General features: G+C 38.4%; 1 protein-coding gene and 1 pseudogene across 1 annotated transcript; one reads left to right on the top strand and one right to left on the bottom strand.

The window, feature by feature from the left end:
• Positions 1–3832: 3832 nt before the first annotated feature.
• Positions 3833–17197, top strand: LOC131773502 (uncharacterized; annotated as a pseudogene).
• On the bottom strand, positions 16992–23263 carry LOC131773503 (octopamine receptor beta-2R-like). Its single transcript, XM_059089466.2, has 2 exons — positions 23145–23263; positions 16992–19695 (listed from the first exon to the last, which is right to left on the bottom strand). The coding sequence occupies exon 2, from the start codon at positions 19673–19675 to the stop codon at positions 18599–18601; it is 1077 nt and encodes a 358-aa protein (XP_058945449.2). The 5' UTR covers positions 19676–19695; positions 23145–23263; the 3' UTR covers positions 16992–18598.
• Positions 23264–24083: the final 820 nt, after the last annotated feature.

The following is a 24083-nucleotide window of genomic DNA, read 5'->3' as shown; positions in this document are numbered from 1 at the left end:
AACGGAGGAAAGAAGTAGTGTTCTTCGATGAATTTGTGACTTTCTGTTCTGACTCGAATAAGTGAGAGAAAAGGAATTTATTGTAGAATCTTAGTCCTGGCCGTCCAACGCGCGCCCGACATATTGTTGGCCTTCACCTCGTAAAAATTGCTAATTACGAACTAGCCAAATCAGTTTTTAACGCCTAAATACGAAAAAAATTAGAACTTGCCCTAAATATCCGAAATACATTCTGAAGCGATCTTCGGGGACGACAACAGAAAAACAGGGATCGAAATCATCATCAGTCACAGTCAGTAAAGTAATGGCCCGCAGCATCAAATTCTCCTAAAAAAATAAAGAGAAAAGTTGGGGCATGTTTATGGGAGAATAAAAGGTCAGAGGCAACCAGGACATATGCTATTTCATGCGAGTTCTGTCATTATTTAGACTCAGAAGAAAAAGGCGATCGAAACGCCCCAACTATTTGTTATGTTGCTAAATGCATAGACAATGTATAAGATTTTCTTTTCCATCGCTGCTATGTTACTTTGCCTTAGTACTGGCCGAAAACTTTGATAGAGATAGCGAGGGAACTAATTCCAAGTACAAAAAAAGCAAATTTGTCGCCGTTGAAGCATTACAAAAATTTAAAAACCCTTTAGACAATAAACGTCTGGTGCATTGGAACTGACGGTAAATTAAACGAATAGACTTTATCAATAAACAACCCGCGTCAAAGCGAAAAAACAGATTGCTTTAGTTGTGTAGATGGCAAAAAAGGATTATAGGCCTTTACCAGTTGTTTACGATCACGTTAATTGGAATTGTTATTACAATTATTGAAGCTAAAAATCCTATCATTTTGTGGTTTCGAAAAGTTACTGTAGTTGTCAGATCAGTTTCTAAACCAAAAAAGGATAATAATTAAATAATATAATAGTGAACACAAGGATGTTGGTCTTAAAGAAATTTGTGCTAAATCCATGTGTATTCTACACGAAGTATTTGCGCTCAAATATCATGTTTTCCAGTGTCAGTGCAACACCTGTTTGGAAGCCGTCAAGGCTTGTAACCGTTGGTATTTTGCATACTTGGCACGGTTATCTCCGCGCTCCCAGCGTCTGCGGTTTTGTCATCCAGAGGATTTTCTGTCACGTTGTTCCAAAACCTGTCGATCATTGGAATTTCCAGTGTGGTCAGAGCTATAACCATTCCGGCCTTTTGGTTTATGGGGTGCAACGGAGAAGTGAGGAAAGCCAGCCTATGTCCCCTCGAATCTTGAACCGCATAATGCCTCGACTGCATTTGTTTGACATGTTTACTTCTTCATAAACAATTTCTGATTGCGCAATCTGTTGGCGGTGTAGTAGAACCAAAATAATCCTTCGGCCTCAAAAATAGCCTATATTTTTGCCGTGACATGACCGCGGGTAAACAAAAGACCACACTATAATCTGAAGCATTTGGTGCGAGGCAGAAAACCGGTGAATAGTCTGCCATCAAGTTCTATGGGCAGTTACTTCTTTTTTATAAAATTTTTTGTTTTTCTCAGCAACGAATAGGGCGTTGGAGACTTATAAGGCCACACCGAGTTCGAGCAAAGCGGTTATTGGTAAAGTGGATAGTGATAGTGAGGAAGTGCAGCCGGATTTGGAATTAAACGGGAAATTTCCCCCTCTGCATGGACTTAAGTCCAGATAGGTGCAAGGTCAGTTAAAGTTTACAGTCTTGCAACTATTATCTTACATAAATTTTCAGTGATTAGTCTAATTCTCTTTGGTGTAACTACGGTATAACGCAGCTAAAATTTGGCCTGTGAAATAGAACATGTAACATTATATAAGCCTAGCCTTCATCATTTAAATGTGTTATTTCCCACACGTAATACGTTTGCTTTCGAAACGGAAGCATCAGCAAACTCTTCTTTACTTCCTAGATCCTCATCGATTTACCAATCTCTTTATTTCATTGGTTTGTGTTAAATCAATAGCGATCATTATATCATCCAGGGTAGATTAATTTCGATGATAAAAGGAGCGGAGTATTTTCGGGCCTCCTGCAGCCTTTGGAACCACTTCATCAATCACCTGTTGCATTTCGTTCTAAATTATTTCATTAGCCACGTGCGCTCATAGGTTCGGCTCCGTATACATGTATTTTTCAGGAACAGAAATAAGTCGAAATAAAAGTCCCCATCGATGCAATTTCAAGTTTATACAATACTAAAGACAAGTGTTTAAAGGTTGTTCTTGAGTAAATCGAAAAGTACGACAAGATTTGAGAATAACAAAGGCATTTTCGGCCGCCGGCTGCACATCGTCGCACCTGTTAAAAGACCTGTTACGGCTTCGGCAAAATAGTCACAGCTTCCTCTGCAAAAACAGTAAACGGTTCTACAAACTTTTATTTTTAGTATCTAATCGTCGCATCAAACAGCCGATCGCTGTCAATGGAACGGTTTTCTGAATTTCCACCCCTTAACACCACCGGAAGTCAGATTCAATCGAAATTTCTTTCTCATACTTCAAACTGCGTGGGCTTTTTGTTCTCAAAGAATCTTCTAATTCCCCCGTTTAACCTGCCACTGCTCAAATACAGACAAGAATCTTACACTCTTGATCAGTTTGGTTCACACTGGAATAATTATTCATATTGATTTAGTGCTTGTCAGTTCTTGTGAAGCAAATATGAAAAAACAACAAAACAAAAAAACAAATCGTGAACAGCGATTGATGAACGATGTCTTCACCTCTCGATTTCCGCCCTGCTACCAACCCATTTCCGGTTTTACGAAATCAAGTAACTCGTGACATTTTCTTACACATTGCACGAGAAATAAAGCTATTCTGATTTAAGCGGAACTTAAAAAGTTTCCCTTAAATGTCTTAACAGAGCGCATTGACACCCACGTGTAAAAACACTTTGTGCGGAGGGGTATTGTTATAATAGCGAGAGGGGGTGGGGGGGAGGGGCGTTGAAAAAGAAATTGTGAAGAAAATTTTGAGTAATTTTAATATAGAACAAAAGTTGACATGAGTTTCAGTGAATAGTATAATTTTTAAACACTCAATTGTCCGATTCAAATTTAATGTTCATACTTGCAGTTTAGCTCTAGCTAAGCCGAAGGATTTTGCATTTTTGTGTACATGTATCTAACACTAGCAGCTAAAACTGTTGCCGTAAACAACGATTAAACAAACACGGCCACAACAGGTGGAAACGTTTCAGGGCTAAAAACTCCGAGGCTATAAATATAATGTGCGATAAGCGTACTGTTTTACATATGTATGCCAGACTCTCCGCTCTTGCTTGGCTCCACAAAATTTTATATTGACATGGCGACAGAAGGTGTCAATTTACAGTTAAGATCGTTTGTTGGACTTGTCAAATGTTTTGATCATTCGCTGCCGGAAAACAAATGGATCTGTTTGGGCCTGTACCTCAGACTAGTCATATCCATTCGCATTAACAAAATTAAAATCGAAGCTTTTACAACGATTTTTTTCTAATCCAAATTCCAAAGAACGAGTCCAAAAGAGGGGTGAATATCACGATGATCTGTTGAAAAAGCGATCTTGCTGAAGGGACCGCCTGGAAAAGTGTAATGCCTAAATTAGTTTCAGTGTGATCACAGCTGATTGGGTGTTGCGTGAAAAAATATTCTAGAAACAAAGCACCTCTCTACCTCGCCCCTCTCCACTGGGGCTGTATCGGTTCTTTGTTGTCAAACCAGACAATGAAATTCGAGAACGACGGGTGATGAGCCTATGGAGCAGGCGCAGTAGCTACTAAGGGATGACGTTAACCCCGGGGGAGATACCGTCAGTTGCTTTATCCGGTCACTGGCGTATATCATCGGTCATGGAACTGACGAAGCGCTCGAACAGCGCAAGCTAAAATCCGTCGACTCGAATAGAGATTTTCAAATGCGAGGTTCACCTTAGTCGCCAGAGTTGAAAATTTCACCATACTTCCTTTGGGAGTGTTCAACGACTCAATAACGACATCTTGTGTGTGTCTGTATTCTTAAAATTCCTCTTTGGGAAACGAAACTCGACTTCCTTGCGGGGAGAGATCCAAATAAGTGCGATTTTGCTGCAATTCATCGTTGAGTTCCGGCTTTCTTGAAAAGCCCTTTGGATACTTCAAGGCATGTTTGTGCGTGCAAGTGTTTTCCAGTGTTGGATAGCGATTTTGTATATGTTTAAGGTGAGTGAATGAGGCGTGAAACGCTGAAGATCGATTTTGCAGTCTTGGGAACGGGCAGAAACATGTAACTTTGCACTGTGCTACGTGTAGGGGGTATCGATCTATCTCGTGTAGTTTCCCCAGGTTTTATCAGTACTCTCGAGTCCCAAAACTGTTACAGCGATTTCTTTCGAGAGAGAAAATCGGTGAATTTAAAATACGATGAAGCGCTTCTAAATCGGGCGCTTTGTCGTAATGTTGTGGTCCTTTGTTCGGGCTTGTCAACTGTTCAGAAATTTCAATAGAAAATATGCTGCTACAGCAAGATCGCTTTTGTAAAAGCAAAGCGAGTCGTGTCTATTATAATGATGTTTCCAAAGTGCTTATTTTGTTGTCATTTAAGATTTAAATTTCGGTTTAAACTGTACTTTCTCAGTGCGAATAGATCATATTGAGCTTTGTTATGCATTCGTCAAATTCACATGACCTCAAGGCAGTCTCTAAAGAATTTATTTCACAGCTCGGCATTTTGACACTTTCTTCTTTATGTATGATGTTGAGTGGATGAAGTCGTAAATTTTAGTATTATAGTGACCGAAAAGTCTCATTTAAGTTGTACTGAGGCCATCCAAAGTCCACGAAATGTTCAATAAGACACAATGTCCTTGTTTGTGACTGCACTTCAACAGGAAGTCTCGGAGTTTATTTTTTGCTTATGAATGCATATCTCGCTTTGGTCACGAAACTTCTTGCTCGGGAATTCGAAAGTTCAAGAGAGCTCGTGTTTTGTAATCTCTCAAAGCACGTTTAATCAAACATTTCAAAGTTGTGGATAAGGGCTTTGATCAACTTTTATAGGTATTCAGTTTTCAATCCCAGCTATATAATCTCGTTATAAACCTAAATTAACATCTACGTAACAGTCGCCAGTTCGATGCGGTGGTAATATTTTGGAAATGTTTCTCAAGTTTTTCGCGGTATTCAGAGCTTTTTGATGACCTGAAGATAGTTTACTTTGTGAAAGGAAACAAGATTGCTGGGAACATGTTCCAACGTAATCAACGAAAAAAAAAAAAACTCATTTGCAGCCATTTTTAGTAACATACACAACGCAGCTATTTTCTCGTCCGTACATATATCATGTACGAGCATCGTGTCTTGGCACAACATAGGGCCAGGGTGTGTATACTTAATTATGAGTAATAATTGCATGATTGTTTAAGACATGATTCTGCTTTACTTCTTTTAATACCACTAAAATTTTCAGGAATTAAATTTTTACTTCAAACAACATGTACTGGAAGAACGATTTTTATAGTTAAATTTAGAATATCTTGTGCAATGTGAAGAGGGACATATCGTTGCTATGATTTTTAAAGGCTTGGTATGAAAGTATCAACAGACTTAATATATGACTCGTTGCTTTAGAATTTCGTTTCTCTTGACCTCGCACTTTCAAATCAGAGTTAGTCCAATAAGGAGTCGTTAAGCGATACAAGGGGATTTTGGTCTCTTTGTGAATGAGGAAAGAGTACAATTTTGATTTGTTTTCTCGGAAATGAAACTGCATCAACAAAAATAGAAGTTTTGTGGTATGACTTGAGTTTTTGATGAGTTATGTGCTTTCAGTTTGTTTTTTAGTTTTCTGATTGCCAAGCTGTTGGTAAGTGTTTCTAGAAGAAAGGGTGTATTATGGTGCAAAATTCTTTCATGCAAGGCTGACTGAAATATGTGTAAACAGGAAGCTCTTTCTTCTTTCTAATGATTAATTTACAGCCTCTCATTTTATTCCTAAGCCGTAGTACCATAGTATAGGTATTTTGCGAATTATCCGTATGTGTGCCTGTTACTGTTTGAAGTTTTATACATGAAATGAAACACGTGGGCCTTGATTACTTGTACAAAAGATTTGTCTTATTTACTTTTCAAGTCATGTGAAAAGGTCACTAGAATTCAGTTCTATTTCTAGAGATGTGAAAGTTAGGTTAAATTTAGTGCAACTCGTGGGCTTAAGCATTTTGAACATGTAGAGCTTGAATTGGAAAGAGGCAGAGAAATTGTCTTTTAAATTGTCTTTAAAAATCTTATTGTACTTGTTTGAAGGTGAGGATAATTTTGTTTGACTCCTTGTTTAGCAATTAAGGGATGTAATGCTGACTTTGTTATACATGTGTACTAAATTAAGTATGGTCCACAGACTGAAGCATTTAAATTTCTCCATTTTTAAGTAAGGAAATAGATTATCTGATGGTGGTAATTTTACATGACATGTACACATGCTAAATATTTCCTTTCTTAGAAACCTGTTTTATCAGCATTATAGAAAGTGGTTTTACTTCTGTCACATGACTGTATGATTCAGCATATTTCAATTTACTGGCTCTAAGCCATGATGAATCATTAATGTTTTGGTTGTGAGTTAAATGTTTCTTTAAACTTTGTACAAATCTATGGATTGGAAGTTAAGGAAATTTATGGTGGTAACAACCAAAATGCAGCAAGGATCAGTGGTCTGCCTTTGTCTTCCACTTTCTGTTTTTCCCATTTTATCTATAACTTGTTTTTTTTTTTAATTTGATGGATTCCTATTGTGTTTGTAACTACTTGTGACAAGTTTACTTCCTTATCATATGGGAAAAGGTTAAGCATGTGCTACAACTTATTTCCTTAAAAGGAAACATTTGAAAGTGGATTTGTCATGGTTCATTTTTGTTTGAATTTAGTTTGAATATGGCAGAAGTGTATTCATACCTGAAGAACAGCAAGAAATGTATTTTTAAAATATGTTTTTATAGTTCCTTGTTCATATTTTACATATTAACTCACCCCAGGGGTAGATATACTTAGAGGAGACATTGATGTTTGACTCAGAAACTACCTTAACATTTATTCTGAATAACACTTGGTAGTTAAGATGCAAAAATGAGGCTAACAGTCATTTTAAAATACATATATTATTATTATGTTTATGGTTGAACTATTGGATACAGATATTTTTATACTGACAGCACATTTATTGGAATGTCAGTGGTGTGTTTCTGCTTTGTTAGATGTCTTGATATTGGTGTTGGTTATAATTTGTGGCTTCCTTTGTATGACATTGTATCCATTTGTATTTGAAAACAACTTCATTCTAATTGTTCATCATTTCATTGCAGGATACCCATGGTATTTAGCATCAATTAATTTCTGTAAAACTGCAGTGTGTGCATTAGTGGTATCAATCATGCCGATTCAAACACCTCAATGGACAGAATTTCTTCAGTGTCCAATATGTTACAATGAATTTGACAATCATGACAGGCAGCCAATCAGCTTGGGATGTGGACACACATTATGTGTTTCCTGCTTGTCAAAACTGTCTAAAACACAGTGCCCTTTTGATCAGGCTTCTGTAGAGACAGACATAACCAAACTTCCATACAACTATGCATTGCTTCAATTAGTTGGAGTGGAAATACCAGACAATGGGCTTCCCCCAATTGACAGTGTTAAAGAAAATGCCACTTATTTTAAAAAATCGATAAGCTGTATTGAAAAGCTTGCCCTGTTCTTGAAACCTGTCAATGGTACTGTTAATGGGTACAGTGAATGGAAACGTCAATGGCAGCACCTGTAATGGTTCTGTCAACAGCAATGGGAATAACATCCTTACAAGACCCATGCAGCGTAAGCTTGTGACATAGTTAACTGTCAATTGGCTGAGGGTGATGGCCGAACTAGAGCCATGCGTGCGGCCAGAAGCTTGGGAGAAAGGACAGTTACAGAGCTCATTTTGTTACATGAACATCAGCAACAGCTCTCAGCTAATTTATGGGCTGCCGTACGGAATCGTGGTTGTCAGTTTTTAGGACCAGCCATGCAGGAAGAAGCTTTGAAACTGATTTTTTGGCTCTTGAGGGTGGTGAGGCTTTGTCCAGAAAGGTTTTGGTTCTTTTTGTGGTCCAGAAGCTGGAATCCTCAGTTTCCGCAGGCGTCCCAAACAAGTATTGGCCATGTAGTGCAGTTGCTTTACAGAGCATCCTGTTTTAAGGTGAGTTTATGCTCCATTAGGGAGGATGTCAGTGGATGTCTGTTAAAAATAGACTAAAAAGTGCAGTCTACACAGAGGACTTTGTTTTTTATGTACAATAGGTAATCAAGTGTTCCATGCCTGTAGTAGATTATAAATGTAATTAAGAGGTTTCTGTGTGATGCACTGTGTATGTATTACTAAAATTGCATTTTACAAGTGTTGAACTGCGAATGTTGACTCAATTTTTTCATTCAGGTGAGAAAAGAACAATGAATCATCTCTGATGCAGCTCAAAGAACAGGTACAGTTTCAGTGAAATAGTTCATAAGTGTTTTAAGATGTATCTACCATTCATTTCCAGGTTGGTTAATTTTTTCAAGTGAATACACATTTGTAGGGGTTGTGCTTGTTAGACTTAAAATCACTATTTCATTCTTTTTTTTTTTTTGTGCCATCAGTACCGTACCTATGATGCACTGCGGAAAGAACATGATGCACAGATTGTGCAAATTGCAACAGAAGCAGGGCTGGCGCATTCTCCCAGACCAGTGGTCCTCACTGCTCTATGGGACATGGATCACAAGTCTCACATGCAGTCTATCATTGACAAGGTATGGTGCGGAGTTATGGTTTCAGCTTTAATGTTGTAAAAACCCTACATGTAATACAATGGAACTAAGCTTGTTGGAAATATTTTTGACATTATTGTTCAAGATTCAAAAGCAGCAGTGCCATCATTGTATTTCTATCATAAAAGACCTGTCAATTTTTCAAAGGAGTGGTGTGCATCACAATTTTATCACTAGAAATGGTAGCAGTACTGTTAAGACTAATTTATTTTATTTTGTTTTTAGCTCCAAACACCTGCCTCATTCTCCCAGAGTATCCAAGAGCTGATCATTGCCCTACAGAGATCTGGTGATCCTGGGAATCTCTGTCAAATGAGAGATCAGTTTGAATTACTGTCCCAAATTGATGCTTCTCCAGGTTTGTGTGGCACTCTCTTTTGCAAGCATGGCAAGTTATCACATACAGAAGCACATGAATTTTCATTGACTGAAGCTTAAATAAGTTCTTGACATTAGTGGCCTGTTTTGTTTAAGTTTTTCTTTATAACTGGAGGATCATACACATGAAGAGACCCAAGTTACACAATTACAAGTACATGTACTTCAAGGCCAAAAACAATATTGCATTACCAGTTAAGATAACGTGTGTCTTTAATTTTCCCTGCAGAGGCATCATGTCCAGCCTGGGATGAACTAGAACAAGCCATGGTTTCTGTGCATTCTGTGGTCCATGGACTTGTTGATTTTTCAAAAGTGAGTGATGGTGTTTTTTTCTTTCAAAATAAAAGCCACTCATTCCTTGATTTGACTCTCTTTTGATTACATGAAAACTACATGAGAGCTCTTTTGGCAGAGGGAGGATGACCATTGTGATTAAGGTTGCTTTTGGCAAAGGCTAATTTGAAACATCTGCAGGCCCATCATTACAAAAGAACAGATTTGAAAAAAGCACTAGATGCATACAGAAGCAGCAAGAACAACCATTGAGTATATAAGGGTCTCTTTATATAAGTAGATCATAACCATTGCTGACAGTTTTAGTAATCATAAAAGTACTGAGTAGTACAAAGCATAGCTTATGCTTTTCCTTTATTTTGAATATTATTAGTCACATGGCAGAGGAATGAAAGGATCTGGTGATCCACCACAAGTAAGTACAATTTGAAGTTTTTTGTTTTTGTTGTAAGTTTCTTTAATTTCCAGTGATCTTGATTTAGTCTTACTCACTGTAGTCTTATTTGTGCATCAATCCAGGCAGGTGTACTAGTAAACTGGGTCTAGATTATCCCTAAAAGCAAAGTAATAAGTGTAGTATTTACATTGGTTCTTTTCAGGATAATAGCAATTTTTTTCCTCCTCTTTTTTTAGTCACACAACAACAAGTTCAAAACCAGTATGTGCAGGGATCACACAAGAGGAGGATGCCCTAGAGGTCCCCACTGCACATTTGCACACTCAGAGGAGGAGTTAGAGAAGTGGGTGTTGATCTGATTCTTTGCTTTAAAGTTTAACAATTAATTTTCATGCTGAGCTATTGTTAGGTCCAAATATTATTGTGTTTTTTTTTGGGTTGCATTATCCTAAAGTCTTATTTCCTAAGCCTACAATAAACATTTGGACATGAATCACAGTAGACCTCTTATAGATGAGTAATATCAGCCACATCACAAATTCAAGTTCTTCCTATGATCATGGATTGTATATTGTGTCTTAGAAAAATTAAAATAAAAGCTGATCTAAACATGTCAAAACACATTATTTTTTTCAACAACCAGGGTTTGAGCAGTAATCCATGTTCTTCTTTAATTTGTGTCACTTTTAATCCCAGATTTGGTAGAAGAAGAGCTCCAAGGCCTCGGCCCTCACCCATTGCTAGAGGACCAGGACCATCTGTAGCACCAGATCAGTTTTCACCCCTTGAAAATGGTTGTGATGGCAGTCCACAGCTACCCAGGCTCCTACAAATGGTGTTAATGGCTCTGCAAGGTCATCTCCACTTTACATTTCTCCTGGTAAGAATTATTGTGAGTTTATTACATTGTAGTCACTGATTGTGTCTTGCTCCCTTTTTTCTCATGGCCGGTTCACTTAAAGTATGTACAGATACATGTATCTCCCCCAAAGTCACATAAGGCTTTATTCTACACACCCCTTCCATTTGGCTCTGTGAACTGTCACTGAGATAACACTGGTTTGTTCTTCAGGTGATGTCCCACAGTCCACTAATTGTTATGTACCTCAGGCTCAAATGGGTCGCCGAGACAGCCAGGAACAGATACTGGCACATAGAATGAAGCAAGTATCCTTGCACCCAAATGAATCTCAGTATCCAAATGGCTTTTGTGGACAGCGTCCAGCTTATGATCATTATGTATCTTCACCTGGAAGGGAGAGGCAGCAGTTTTTCCCATACTACACTCCTTCAGCTGGTCACCCTGGAGGTTCATATTCCAGTGTGGTTTCCAGGGGAAAGGATGTTCCAGTCGGTAAGAAATAGTTATATTCCTCATGAAACTAGTGGACATTATTGCATGGAGAAGACTAGCAGTAGAAATTCATAACCTTGTAATCTGCATCAGAAGTGACTTCATCTTGTGAGAAATGAGAACACTACATTGTTCTTAAATGTTTTGCATTACACTATTGGCTTGATTTATGCAGTACATGTAACCGAAACAGGGATAAGGTCTCGATTTGGAAAGAATAACTGTTTACAGGAACTTCTCAGAGCTGGGTGTCACTCTCATTGTCAACAAAACAATCTTGAACCCTTTAACCTCTAAGAGCACCTAACATCAAATTTCACCTTAGGATCAGCTTTGAGTCCAACATTAAGGTCATGAGAATAAAAGAAATGATTGTCAACTTAACACTTTAACTCCCAGATAAAATTTTAAATTCTCCTTTCTGTCAACCATACAATTCTTATCATATCAGTTCAGATAATTTAGTGTTGGATCAACTAGTTATCCCCAAATTGATATTTTTCTTTATTCTCAACACTTATCTGGTTGATATTGTATTGATATTGTAAGGAGAAACTCTGTCTTGGTCACACAATACCATGGTAAAATTAAGGTAAAACAGTAGGGAGAATACATATAAATTATGTTGATAGGGTGTAGAGGGCTAAAGCTGTTTTTTTTGTTTTCTTTTGTTCTTTTTCACCCATTTTCACAGGAGTTATGACTCCACCACGAAGTTCTCCTTTGACTGTCCAAGATGAAGGATCTGGACTGAATGGCATGGTGAACGGAATGGCAAATGGCTTGGCAAATGGAATGACTAATGGCATGCCAAATGGCTTATCGAATGGCATATCAAATGGCCATATTGACCATCATGTGGGTAGGGTTGATCACCCTTCTCTGTACAATGGTAGACACAGACCTCGACCCTTGCAGCCACAGCCCGGAAGTTACCACACCTATGATCATTCATATGGTGGCTTTCCTTCAGACCCAACTTATTACAGGTAGATTGCTGCTGCTGCCACAATATGTACTGCTTGTCCAAGACATAGCAGTATTTAAAGTTTAACTTTGAAATGTGCATGTGCTTTGCAGTTTTGTCATCCACTAAAGACGATTTATTGAATAAGAGATCTGAGGATTGAATGGCAAGGAGTTGTCTCATGGTGTTTACCCTGTCTGGGACTGACCGTCTGTTTTATTGTAGAATAACGTGACCTTTTCCAGATTTGGTTTTGATTCCCAAAGCAGTGAAGAATACAGTTCAAGGAACTGACTGATTTGGCTGGACAGTTGTGAAATTCTGTAAATAGAGTGGTCTAGTTAGCCAGTTGTTGGAGATATTGTAAAGTCTTTTGAGTTTATTGAAGATGTCCCGAAACTTCTGAATATTGCAACAAAATCAAAACTCAACTTACAAGTAGATTAACACGCTAACGAGAAGGTTTAGTTTCTAGGCCTTAGTTGTATAAAAGTCGAATGACGTTATCCAACGGATAAATGGCTCTTCAGCGGATAAGTGATTGCAAAACCTACTACGCTGCCCACCGAATAGGGATTTATCCAACCTTTGAACGACTGGGGCCTGGACAACAAGTGTCCTGTATTCAATAGATTTATGCGTTTTATCTGCAACTCTTAGGCGATAGGAGTTTGCAGACCAGTATTTTGCTGTAATCCTTTCTCTCAGGCACATTCTTATGTAATCTTCTGTTGTATTTCATTACCTTTGTGAACAGTGCTCCACCAGATTACTACAACTCGCATTACAGTGGGAGGCAGTTGTCGTCGTATGAACAAGTTCATGGTGTGATGGGGTACCCATATACGCAGCGCGGTGATTACTACCCTCACTCAAGGATAATTGACTACCCTGAAACTATCATGCATAGGGGGATTCTACTGCCACAGGGAAGGAGTCCTTACATTCCATCGGATGTTGGTGATGATAAGGTTTGTTCATCTGTACATGTTTTCTCTGTTCACTCTGTAATCTGATTCTCCATGCACTGGAATCACGAAAAACCAGTTTTAAATGATACTAGTGCACTTCTCGGCGGTGCTTTCCAGTTTTTTTTAATTTTTTTTTTTTTGTCATCAGTATCTTTTATCCTCACCTGAATCAATATAGAATCACTTGTCAACACTTGCACCCGTAAATGATGCTATTTTTGTGTGAAATTTTTCCAGAATGACATATTATCCCAGCGGAAAAGCGATGCGACCCTTGACTTTGATCCGTCTGAGGTTTGGAGGAAGGACAATGACAGTGGTGTCAGCTGTGGTTCCCCTCTGAGCCACTCTCCTGCAGCCAGTCAATCGTCAAACTCCAGCTTGTCACCAAGGCAACAGTCCCCTGTAGGGTGGCAACATGGTAATGATGCTACTGACATTTGGAGAAACATAAATGAAGACAACAATGGTTTCCCGTCATCTTTAACCATCACTGACTCGACGCAAATTTGGAGTCCACCTCGTGGAAATGAGGTATTCTTAAACACATTGAATCTTTGAACTATAATTGAGCTCTTTGCCAAAGAATTGATCTTTTGACTTGTAGCCTTTGTGTGGCTATCTCAAACTAATCTTAGCTCAATTTATTTTTAGCATTCTCAGGTGCGCAAGTTATGGCATCCACTTTATGACTTGAATGACGAATGGTCGAGGTAGGCATAAAGGATTCTGTTTTGGTTTTAACTTATTAAAAGGAGGGAAGGGAAACGGATTGGGGAGTGGAAGATTGTGTACTCTTTGAACCTGCTGTTAGCTAAGGAAGCGTTAAACCATTTAAGACACAAAATAACCGCGTGTAAATAGTTTGAAAGGTTGTTTGGATTTTTTTCTGCGTGATATTCAAACCCAGGAAAGGTAGACCATGGTAGCTTATCTTGCAACCAGCCTGCAGATGTTAATTGTTACGCAGCGTTGAAATTGTTTTACGTGATAAAAGCGAAAGATTCTAGTGGTTTTTTAATGTTCTTATTTACCAGCCAAGATGAGCAGATCAAGAAAGATGAACAGTATGCACGTGCTCTTCAGGAACAGCTGAAGCAAGGTGAAACAACAACCCCTCCGGAAACAAGAGGAAGCGAGCTGCCATCGCAGGGCCGTGACCCACAAGTGAGTGAGAAGGTCAGGGGGGGTGCATTAACGACTGCTCGTTTATCTTACATAACGTGATTTCAGTAAATTCAAATTTTGGTTGTTAGTAGTATTTTTAAGGTCTTCACCAAACGCAAGGTTTCTTCGAGGTGTTATTTTACCTTCTCTACCAGAATTTTCTTCAGCACATAGTGATTTCTCCGCGTAATCTGACCCTCACTTTCCCTTCCAGGATGTTCCTGACCGCGGCTTGACTATTGATAACTTGGAGACCGAGGCCGAAATGAAGCGGAGAAAGCACGAAGAACACAGGCGCCTGCTACAGGAACGCCGACAACTTCTCCAACAACAAGAGCGAGAAAAGCAGGAACGTGACGACCGCAAACTTGCGGAAGAATTGGCTCTTCGAGATGCTCAGCAAGCCGGCATAGTACCAGATCCTCGCTGTATCGTGAAGCCTTCTTTTGCCAACGTGATCTCCCGCGGGGCCCCCATGGGGCTTGGCTTCAGTGGTAAGGGGAGTGATATTCCAGGGGAGCATGACCCTTTCCGTGGGTTGAGCAGCTACCGTAGCTCCTGTGCATCCTCTTGGACCAGTAGTGATGATGTCATGGATGCGTCAAAGGTGACGTCAGGCTGTAACGGAGATATCCGCGTGCAAGAGTGAAATGTTGTCAATGTTAAATAGGAATCGTCATTGTACAAAGTGTTAGCTTGAATAATAACTTTTAAGAGTGTTGACGATTATGCAAAGAATCGCACCCGGGTCGAATCGCTTGACAGTTTCTTATTCTAGGTGTTTTATGGAATGTTCCCTTTTTACGGTGTGTTTAGCTTGATTATCTCCCAGTTTAACTGGATATTTCGTCTTGTCTTTAACTAATCATTGTTAAATTGAAAGCACTTTTAAAGTGCCGGTCAGTAGTCAAGGTTTTCAGTGAAATGTTTATCAATGGTTCGTAGGAAACTCGTTGTATTTTTACAGAATTTTGGATTCTGTAAGCGTAATGATAGTGCAGCAATTAGTTTTAGAAATTACCGATTTCGAATTTTTGTGTTGACTTTTGATACTAGCGGGTTTGAATAGACAGTCAGACGTCAACTCTTTCCCAGACTCTTTCAATCTGTTGGTTGGAAGGGAAAAGCTGCGAACGAGGTTAAGCCTAAAGCGAGGAAGCTGTGATGCATGAGCTGTTCACAAGGAAAATGCTTCAGAGCAGATGATTATCGCGTGATGAGACTGCACTTAAACAAATGCGATTGACATCAAAGGGTAAACTCCAAATTTATATAAACAAGTAGGAAATCGTTTCAATCAAAATGGTTAATTTGTTTTGATGTAAATCTATTGTGAAGAGAGCATGATTAGTGTTCAAGTTGAAATATCAATCCCTGTTATCTGCTTGAATCTCGAAGGCTTGAGGGAAGCACAGCTTTCCTCTCCATTCTGGAAAAACATTGCGAAAAGAAAAAGTGCAAGAGAGTTCAAGGATGATTTGTGTAGACGAATGCTTTTTACTCTTTTGAAGGACAGCGACGTTCGTTGTCGTTGAAGAATTAAACTGGACTCTCGTCTAGTAAATTAGTGATAAGCATGTCTTTGTGTATTTGGCCCAGGTGGCAGTAAGAGATTTGAGAGGCGAAATCGTATTATATTAGCTCTTTAACTGACCGAAGGCATTCGTTTATTCTTTCAAGAATCGTTTGATTAACTCTTGACAAACGTAGTGTCCATTGATAAATATGTATCGTGAGAAAAAAAAATAATAATGTGATTTGACTTGCTGACAATTTATGGTGTCGTGTAAAACAATGGATGTATTTCGTCATTTCAGATAGAGTTAGTATTAACGAAAAGAAACTGTAAATTAGTATTGTGAAGTTATATTTTTGGCTAGGTCAGTGATACGTTTGTCTTGTTTATTTGATTTTAGTGATTTAGTATTGCTATATCTTCTGTATGTTACTTTTTTCAAACATTTGCTCAATGGTTGTCCAATTTTTGGCATTGTCAATTTTTTAATTTGTTATTGCTATTATATATACATATACATGTCGTGAATTGTTAAAAATCGGTAATAAGGAAATGTGTTTTGTGTTTCTTAACCGTATATTTATATTGCGTAGTTTGGGTTGAAGCTGGGGGAGTTTTGTCCGTTGAATTTAGATACAATCTGCCCTTTTTTTAGCGTGAGTGCTTTCTAAAGTTTGCTAGGAAACAATTTAAGTTTATGAATTAATCAAATCTTCACGAAAAAAGCAACCAACTAGCTTTAAACTTTCGTTCATGTTCTTAAAAGATTAACTTTTGAATTCGGGTTCAAATGCGTGTTAATACTCATGAGGGTTTGAGATTTTGATATTTAACGAAATATTTCAGTGGCGATAAATTATTATTCCGCTCTGATCTGTAGTGATGGACTATGTGGGAGGGTTTGTAATTCTAAGAGTGGCGATTTGAAGGCATTACTCAGCCTATTAATTACTGCTATTAAAAAGAATTATGTATAATATTAGTACTCATTAGAAATATTAAAAGTAGGTCGTGACAATTTTGGCCCCAAAATTTATTTAGCGCCGCAGGTGCGCAAGTGTGCAGTACACCATAATTGGGCAACTTGTCGTTTTGTTTTCGTCGCATGGCTTTCATTTTTCCTTGGGAGGAGAGACTCGGGAAGGTGTGAATTAAATCAAATGGAAGCCAAACTGTCGTAAAGGAACGAGTAGGTTGCGTCTTGATTATCATGATTCTAGCGCGGAAATAAAAGACACCAAACGATTGTAAACGCGTTGTTATAGTATATTTTATTGTACAATAAATTTGTATGTTGTTTACCAGTGGAAAAGGCTAATAAAAGTTGGTAATGTGAGATCAGAGGTTATCCTTTCGCGTGGCTTTAAGTAGTGAAATATGTTTTTTGCTAGAGATACGTTTTCATTCCTCTGTGCCGACTGTTTTTTAATATTGTGGGGAAATGAAATTTTTTTTCCATTCCCGTTTTTCGTCTATTTTCAGCGCTGTTAAAAACGGAGCTAAGTCGCATGTCCAAAGTCTATTCCCTTTTCCTCCATTCAATTTTTGACAATTTTGACCGTTCTCGGAAATTGCTGTTTGATTTCGGACGCTTGCCTAAATTTTCGGATGGTTCCATTCATTGTCGGACCCTTGAGTCTGTTATCGGACTCTTTCGTCCGTATTCACAGTATTTGTTCGATGTTTCTTCCCGTAAGCTTTTGTCGCTCCGTTCATTTTTGTTCGAAAGGCTCCGCTCTAGAAGAAGTCTCTGGCCTATTTTTTAATATCTATTATTGTTTATACAATAAGCATTGTTTTTAAGTATTCATGATATTTTCTCTTGACATAAACGCACATGTATCGGTAAAAGCTCGGTTCATGCAACAAACGAATGGGAGAAACTTTTATCTTCGGCGCATGACGTCAGACTAAAACGAGAAACTTGAATTCATGCAGAATTTTTGATTGAGCGTCTTTACTGCCAAAACTAAAGAAATCACAAGGGACAAAATGCTCTACAGAGCCAATGAGCACTCAAAGGAAAAATGAGTGTTAGAGGCGCGGGAAAACGTGGATGACCAAGTCGCGATTGGTTTTCTAATCTTGAATCTTATTGGTTGGAGTTTTCTGCACCAATCACAGGTCACTTCCCGGATGACTTTCGTCACTCAATTGAAAACTGTATCGATCGCTGAAGCAATTCTCTATGCGCTCTATAAAGCGGTATGGACGAAGTCTTGTCCGTTCAAATAAACACACCCCCCCCTCTTTTACAAATTACATTACGCGACATATCATGATAAAATTAGCGTTCCAAAAAGAAAAATAGGCATGAATAAAACACACCTGGCTGATGGACTGCGTTGTGAATGAGTAGGTCTTTTTTGACCGAACTGCAAATTTATCAAAACTTCTGAATGACTTCTGGATCTAAACATGGGTGATTTCACTAGCAACTTAGCCAAATTGGAGCTTTCACTTATTTAACAATCTAGTGTTACATCAGTCATTTCCAATTTATTTCCATGGGAAATGCTTACGTCTAGTTTTCTTTCGCTGTATGGAAATGGATTTTGTGGCCTCCACATCTGGAGAGACGTAGCGTGACAGCTGTAATCTACAGGCGTGGTTGCGAGCACATTACCATGCAAAACTGTTTCACCCTCCCTATTGGTAAACCAAACCCCGCGTTTGGCCAAGATAGCTGAAGAAACATCTTGCGTTCCTGCTGAGTCCCTCATCTATCCGCGGCATGTTATACATTTTTGATTTCCTTCTTTATGTCCCTCTTAATCAGCCCGTAAAAAAAGGGATTCATGGCAGAGTGAGCCAGAAGGAACAACCACGATATATTCATAGTGGTGTGAGGCGAGTGAGTCGGAGCTTCTGTGTTGCTGAAAGATTGTTTAAAATGAAGATAGGCTGCAAAGAGCCAGCAACCAACGAACACCAAGATCACGATGCCAAGTACCGTGATAGATCGATCGTGATTTGGATGTCTTGGTTTTGCCTTGAGAGGTGCAGTTTTACCATCTGTAGAGCGTTCCACATCAGATTCCATTCCAGCACTTGACAATTCGCTCTGTGCTCTACTCCTTGCACTGACCACGGTCAGATTCGGTGCAGTGAATTCTGTTTCTTTCAGCACATCTTCTGCAGACATAGTAACGGAGTAGTTGAAGTCCACTTGATCTTTGAGGCGCTTCTCCTGTTTCTTATGTCTCTGTATGATGCACACGATTCGCAAGTACGCCAGAGGTAGCGCAATGCAAGGAAGTCCCACAAACAGGAGTGTTTCGGTGATGGCAAACGCTTTCATCCCCGTTCCCTGTTCCTCAGGACTCTTCAGTAGGTAGGTGAAGTGAAGGAGGGTCACGAATAAAGGAACGAACCAACATAACAAGATAGGGATCAAGTACTGACTGACTTCAATTACGACGGGGTACGTTAAAGGACGAGTGACAGACTTGTAACGATCCCAAGTCACCAGACATAAGCTCAACAGTGAGGTGTAGACGAAAAATTCGTACATCGCCAGCTGGATCTCTCTGGAGCATGTTGTCCAGTAGGTGCATAGTAACTCAGGTGGGGTTACAAACAATCCCACGCACAAGTCCGCCAAGTTTAAGGACAGGACAAACTTGTTTGACAGGTTGCGTCGCAGCCTCCGTCTTGTTACGAGGAGAAATATCAGTGGGGTATTTCCGAGAATCGTGAAAAGTGCGAGAAACACTCGTATAGTCCAGTACAAGCGGCTTTTCGCAGGATTGAACGAATGAAGACGTTCTGTAGAAGGCCCCGCGGCAACTGAAGTGTTTGAACCAGTTGCCATTAAAATGATTGATCCAAGTTCTGAAGCAAGAAACAGAGATCAGCGCATAAGATCATAAGATCAGCGCATTACCTGAACTCTTTTTTTAAAGAACCTTTTTATGATAAAATTTGAGGCTGAAATTAATGCAATGTTGAGAGCGCTGGTGTTTAGAACGTGCCAAGCTGATAATAGAAGGTAACTAGGGACGAACGAAACCCTTTTATTTTCTATACATTTTTTCGGAACGAAAAGCACGCAATAACACAGTGACCTCCACCTGTTTCCCAGAGCATAATTCTGTTTCTAAAGCAAGCAGAATTTTGGGCAGAAAACGTCATGTCTAAGAACTGAGCTGATCATTTAGACTGGCCACCGCAATTGATTTTTTAACCTATTCAAATTGTCTACTCAGTTGGTAAAACCAAATTACCTTGCAATATCCCCCACAGACAAAACACTACAGTTTCTTTAGAAAATTACCCCTTTTATTCGTTGTTTACTAGTTTGGTGAGCAGATATGACACGCATTGGAATTGGAGACAAAGACTCCCGATACGAAATTAGAGACGTTTAAGACACCTGTTAGAGATACGTGCCTACTTTCAGCCCTGCAAGAAAATTTTCCCCGTACACTAAACATCTTTTTCTTTAGTTTTATTTTCTAAATAGACCAAGTTACTGGGGGAAAATTGAAGGAAAAAATATAAGAAACATGCATCAAAATAGCCGTAACTTAGATTTCAGCACCATTTTAATTTTTTTTGGTGCCGGTTTTTCTAAGCGGAAGATGATAAATGTTTGCTTACCTTGGGGACAGAATTCTGTTTCGCGAATGTTCTTATTATCAATTGTGCTGCCGTGTTGAACGTATGCAAATAGCAAAAAACGATGAGATGTTTGTCAGTAGAACGGAAAGATAAAATTAATTATGATAAAAATCCTTTATCAGTTATTTCCACAATACACCGTTTTGTCTCAAAAATTTTTGATTGCTACTGGGTTCATATCTTTGACATTTAATTTTAATTTTTTGTTTTAATAACTTCTAGCTTACACCTGGAGGGTGTGTCGACTCTAATGGACATACATTTCTAAAAGTAAACCCGCTCATCAGGTTTCGTTCAAATAAGCAAAGCAAATTTTTTTGATACAGAGCCAGTTTCATAATCATTCTAAGCTTTTGAGTCATGTCCTTGCTATTCTCGAGTTCCTTTTACAATACTTTTAAACGTCAGCAATCATTATCATAGTCCAATTAAAGCGATTTGATAAAGATGTCTTACCATCCTTGTCGATATATTTTGTTTAAGATCGAATGACAGCATATGAGAGAAATTCCGGTTGGCGCAATCGGCCTCTTTTTCTTTAATCTCCCTGAAAACTTTCTGGAACTCGGCGCGAACAGTGGGTGGGTTCTTTCACGTCTTCTACGTTAAGGGCAAAAACGTGCGCCTAAAAGTTTAAGTTCTTGACCAGGAGGCGTAAAACCACTTTCATATGTCCTTGTGAGGACTAAAAATTCCCAGTTATTCAAGATTACAAGTGTTGATCCAATTCAGAGCTCCAACCATCGACCACTCGCGCGGTACTACGGCACCGCCTCTTCCAATTTGTTCTTTGAGCTTCGTAATTTTTTTTCTCAGTTTTATCGTCAGAATCATCAGCCTTATTTCTATGGCTTTTTGAGGCTATTTTACAGTTGTATCAACCCAGTTAATGATATAAGCGAATTATGTTGTAGTATATCTTATCGACGTAGCAATACATTTTCTTTAAAAACTTGCCCCCTTTCTTGATTTGTTATTTCTATGGACTCTAAGAGAACTCTACTCAGTTAAAGAACCTTGCCATATGCGAATGCATTTTGTTTTTCGTCTCAATTGGCGCCAAATCTCCCTTCAGCTTAAAAGCTTATCCTTAAGCTTTTGATACTCTGACTCATTCTTTCAACTTAAGCTACAAATATGCAATTGTATTATTATAATAAATTCACCATCATCATTCTGAAAAAAAAATGATTGATATATCTAGATTCTGAAAATAGGATGTATCACTTGGCAAATTTACCTTAAAGGGCAAAAGAAAGAAAACGGAAATTAAGGAAAATTGTAAATAATTGTTGAGAAACCCAAACATTGCAGCTTGCGGGAAGAATTATCCAGGATCATGTTTGCAACCAAAAAAAGAATTGGAGACCTAATTACAAGATGTTACAGCCATTTGTTGAATTTAAGATGTGTTTATTGCTTTCAAACTGACTAAAAGTTTAGAACAGTAAAAGTGACTGTAACGAACGCAAGTTATCGACTTTCTTTTTTACGGCAATTAATAGGATCTAGTCTTGAAAAAAAGGAAAAGAGGTAAAAAACATTATCGATATCAGTCTGCGTGAATAGATTTCTGGGATAATGTCAGTTAGTTATACCGCGTGCGGCTTATAACACCGGCTGTCATTCTATTGCGCTGCTTGGGAAACGTCGCAAAGAGACAGAATGTAGATTAAGAATAACGCCGCAAGATTTCACATGGTGAACATGACTTATTTGCAATAAGCTTTTACCTGTACCCCGAAAATGCAATTTCATGATTGTTCGTTTTTTCAAAGACAACAGGAACGCATTTAGATTTAACTCCAGCAGTGGTCGTTAATTGTATGTGATCAATTATTGATAACATATGAGTCATCTCTTTTTAAGATGCGGTGAAAGGGCTTTAAAAGTCGATAATTCAGCAGAATGTTTAAGTGTAGCTGTCGGCGAGTAGAATGAAAATAATTAAAAATTCAAAATGTCTTTCAAATCTGAATTATTTGTTGGCCGTACGTGACTCACTAAAAAAAAGTAGAAACACAAACTACAACCTCAAGATTCACCTCTCAGGGTTTGTTTTGTGCATGTTATAGTTTCAGATTTTTAAGCCATGGCAAAACGTATTACTCTCAGGCTTGAATTTTCGTCCTCAAAAAACTTACGTAGGGAGTAATTCATTAACGAAAAAAGGCAAACAAAGCAAAAGTCCTTGCCGTAAATCAAATGTAGGAGTTCAAGATTTGAAAGCTATCATCATTCCTGATTGCTTCTTAACCAACATATCCCGTCCCACGGCAACAGAAAGCTTTGGACAGAATGTTCACCTACAAATTATCATAAGTGTTAAGTTTCTACCTATAGCCGACTTTTATTCCAGAGCTCATAATTTATTTGATGCGTCTGCAACGACAAATATTTGGCCAGGAGTAGCCGTTAGAACGAACAAGTAAGGATGAAATAAAGATATTTTAAAATTGACGCCGAAAAGAAAATTTAGGGAAACGAATTTAGCTAACATTTTTATCAGACGTCGGTAACATGTATTTTGTGACACGAGTTTCCCTACGACGACAAAATTATGACGCAAAATGCCCTCTGTGAAAAACGATAATACGCGAAAATGCCGGCTTAAAAAAAAATATTTCTTATGCACAAAAAGGCAAAAGAAATATACCCACCTTTTTATCGAGGAAGCGCTCCCAAAACCATTATTTGCGGTACACAAAAACACTCCGTACTTGACACGAATTGTTATAACTTTGGGTTATCCGTGTGGCATATTGAAATTAGATGGCAGGAAATCCAATTGGCCGGAGCTGTCACGTGATCTGTAATAACAGATTTCCCGCTTATCAGCGCACTCACTTGATGTGTCTTTTCACTCACCGAGAGACAGGTCGTTTATTCTTACAACTCTCTTAAAATTAACTTAGTGCTTTCACCTGCGGAAAAAAAAATGTTTTCTCCCTTTATCTTTAAAACGTTCAATTTTACGGTGTCGTGCAGTGAATAATTTTTTCATTCGTGATCTTCGCTCGAAACCGCAAAATTTAAAATTTATACACAACATTGAGATTGAATACATTTGAAACCAACACCTGTAATTATTTCCTAATTTGTTTGAATTATTCATAAAAACGTGCGAGATAAATTATAAGAGAGGGAAATACTATTTTTAGTAGCTGACAACACTGGTATACAGTTGGGAGAGATGTCTTACTCACCAAAAGGGGAATTATAATTTGATATACCACATAGAACTTCTAATTCATCAACAATATGGTGTGGCAGTTTTAGGGAGGCATTAGGAATCAAATCTTTAGGAGTGTGAACTTTTGGACCTTATGGTCAAACCGGTGAAAAACAAATAAATGTAATTAACTTGTTTTTATTATTTTCAGATATGGGAAAAGAATTTAGTCAAAACATCCAAAAACGCTTTAGATACAAATCGTGGAAGTCTGGTTTTTCGAGATAAGGCGGTACTGATGCTGGCAAAACATAACTGACTTCTGAAGCCCTCTCTCGAGTAGTTTACTTGGTACAAAGCCTTATCGTTTTGTCGTCATAAATTCGGATGTCATTTCTTTCTTTTTTTTTTTTACTAAAAAATCAAG

This window comes from Pocillopora verrucosa, chromosome 4 (genome assembly GCF_036669915.1).
Source record: "Pocillopora verrucosa isolate sample1 chromosome 4, ASM3666991v2, whole genome shotgun sequence".
In the NCBI taxonomy this organism is placed as follows: domain Eukaryota; kingdom Metazoa; phylum Cnidaria; class Anthozoa; order Scleractinia; family Pocilloporidae; genus Pocillopora; species Pocillopora verrucosa.
The sequence above is the reverse complement of the archived record's forward strand: the minus strand, read 5'-3'. Positions and strand labels throughout refer to the sequence as shown.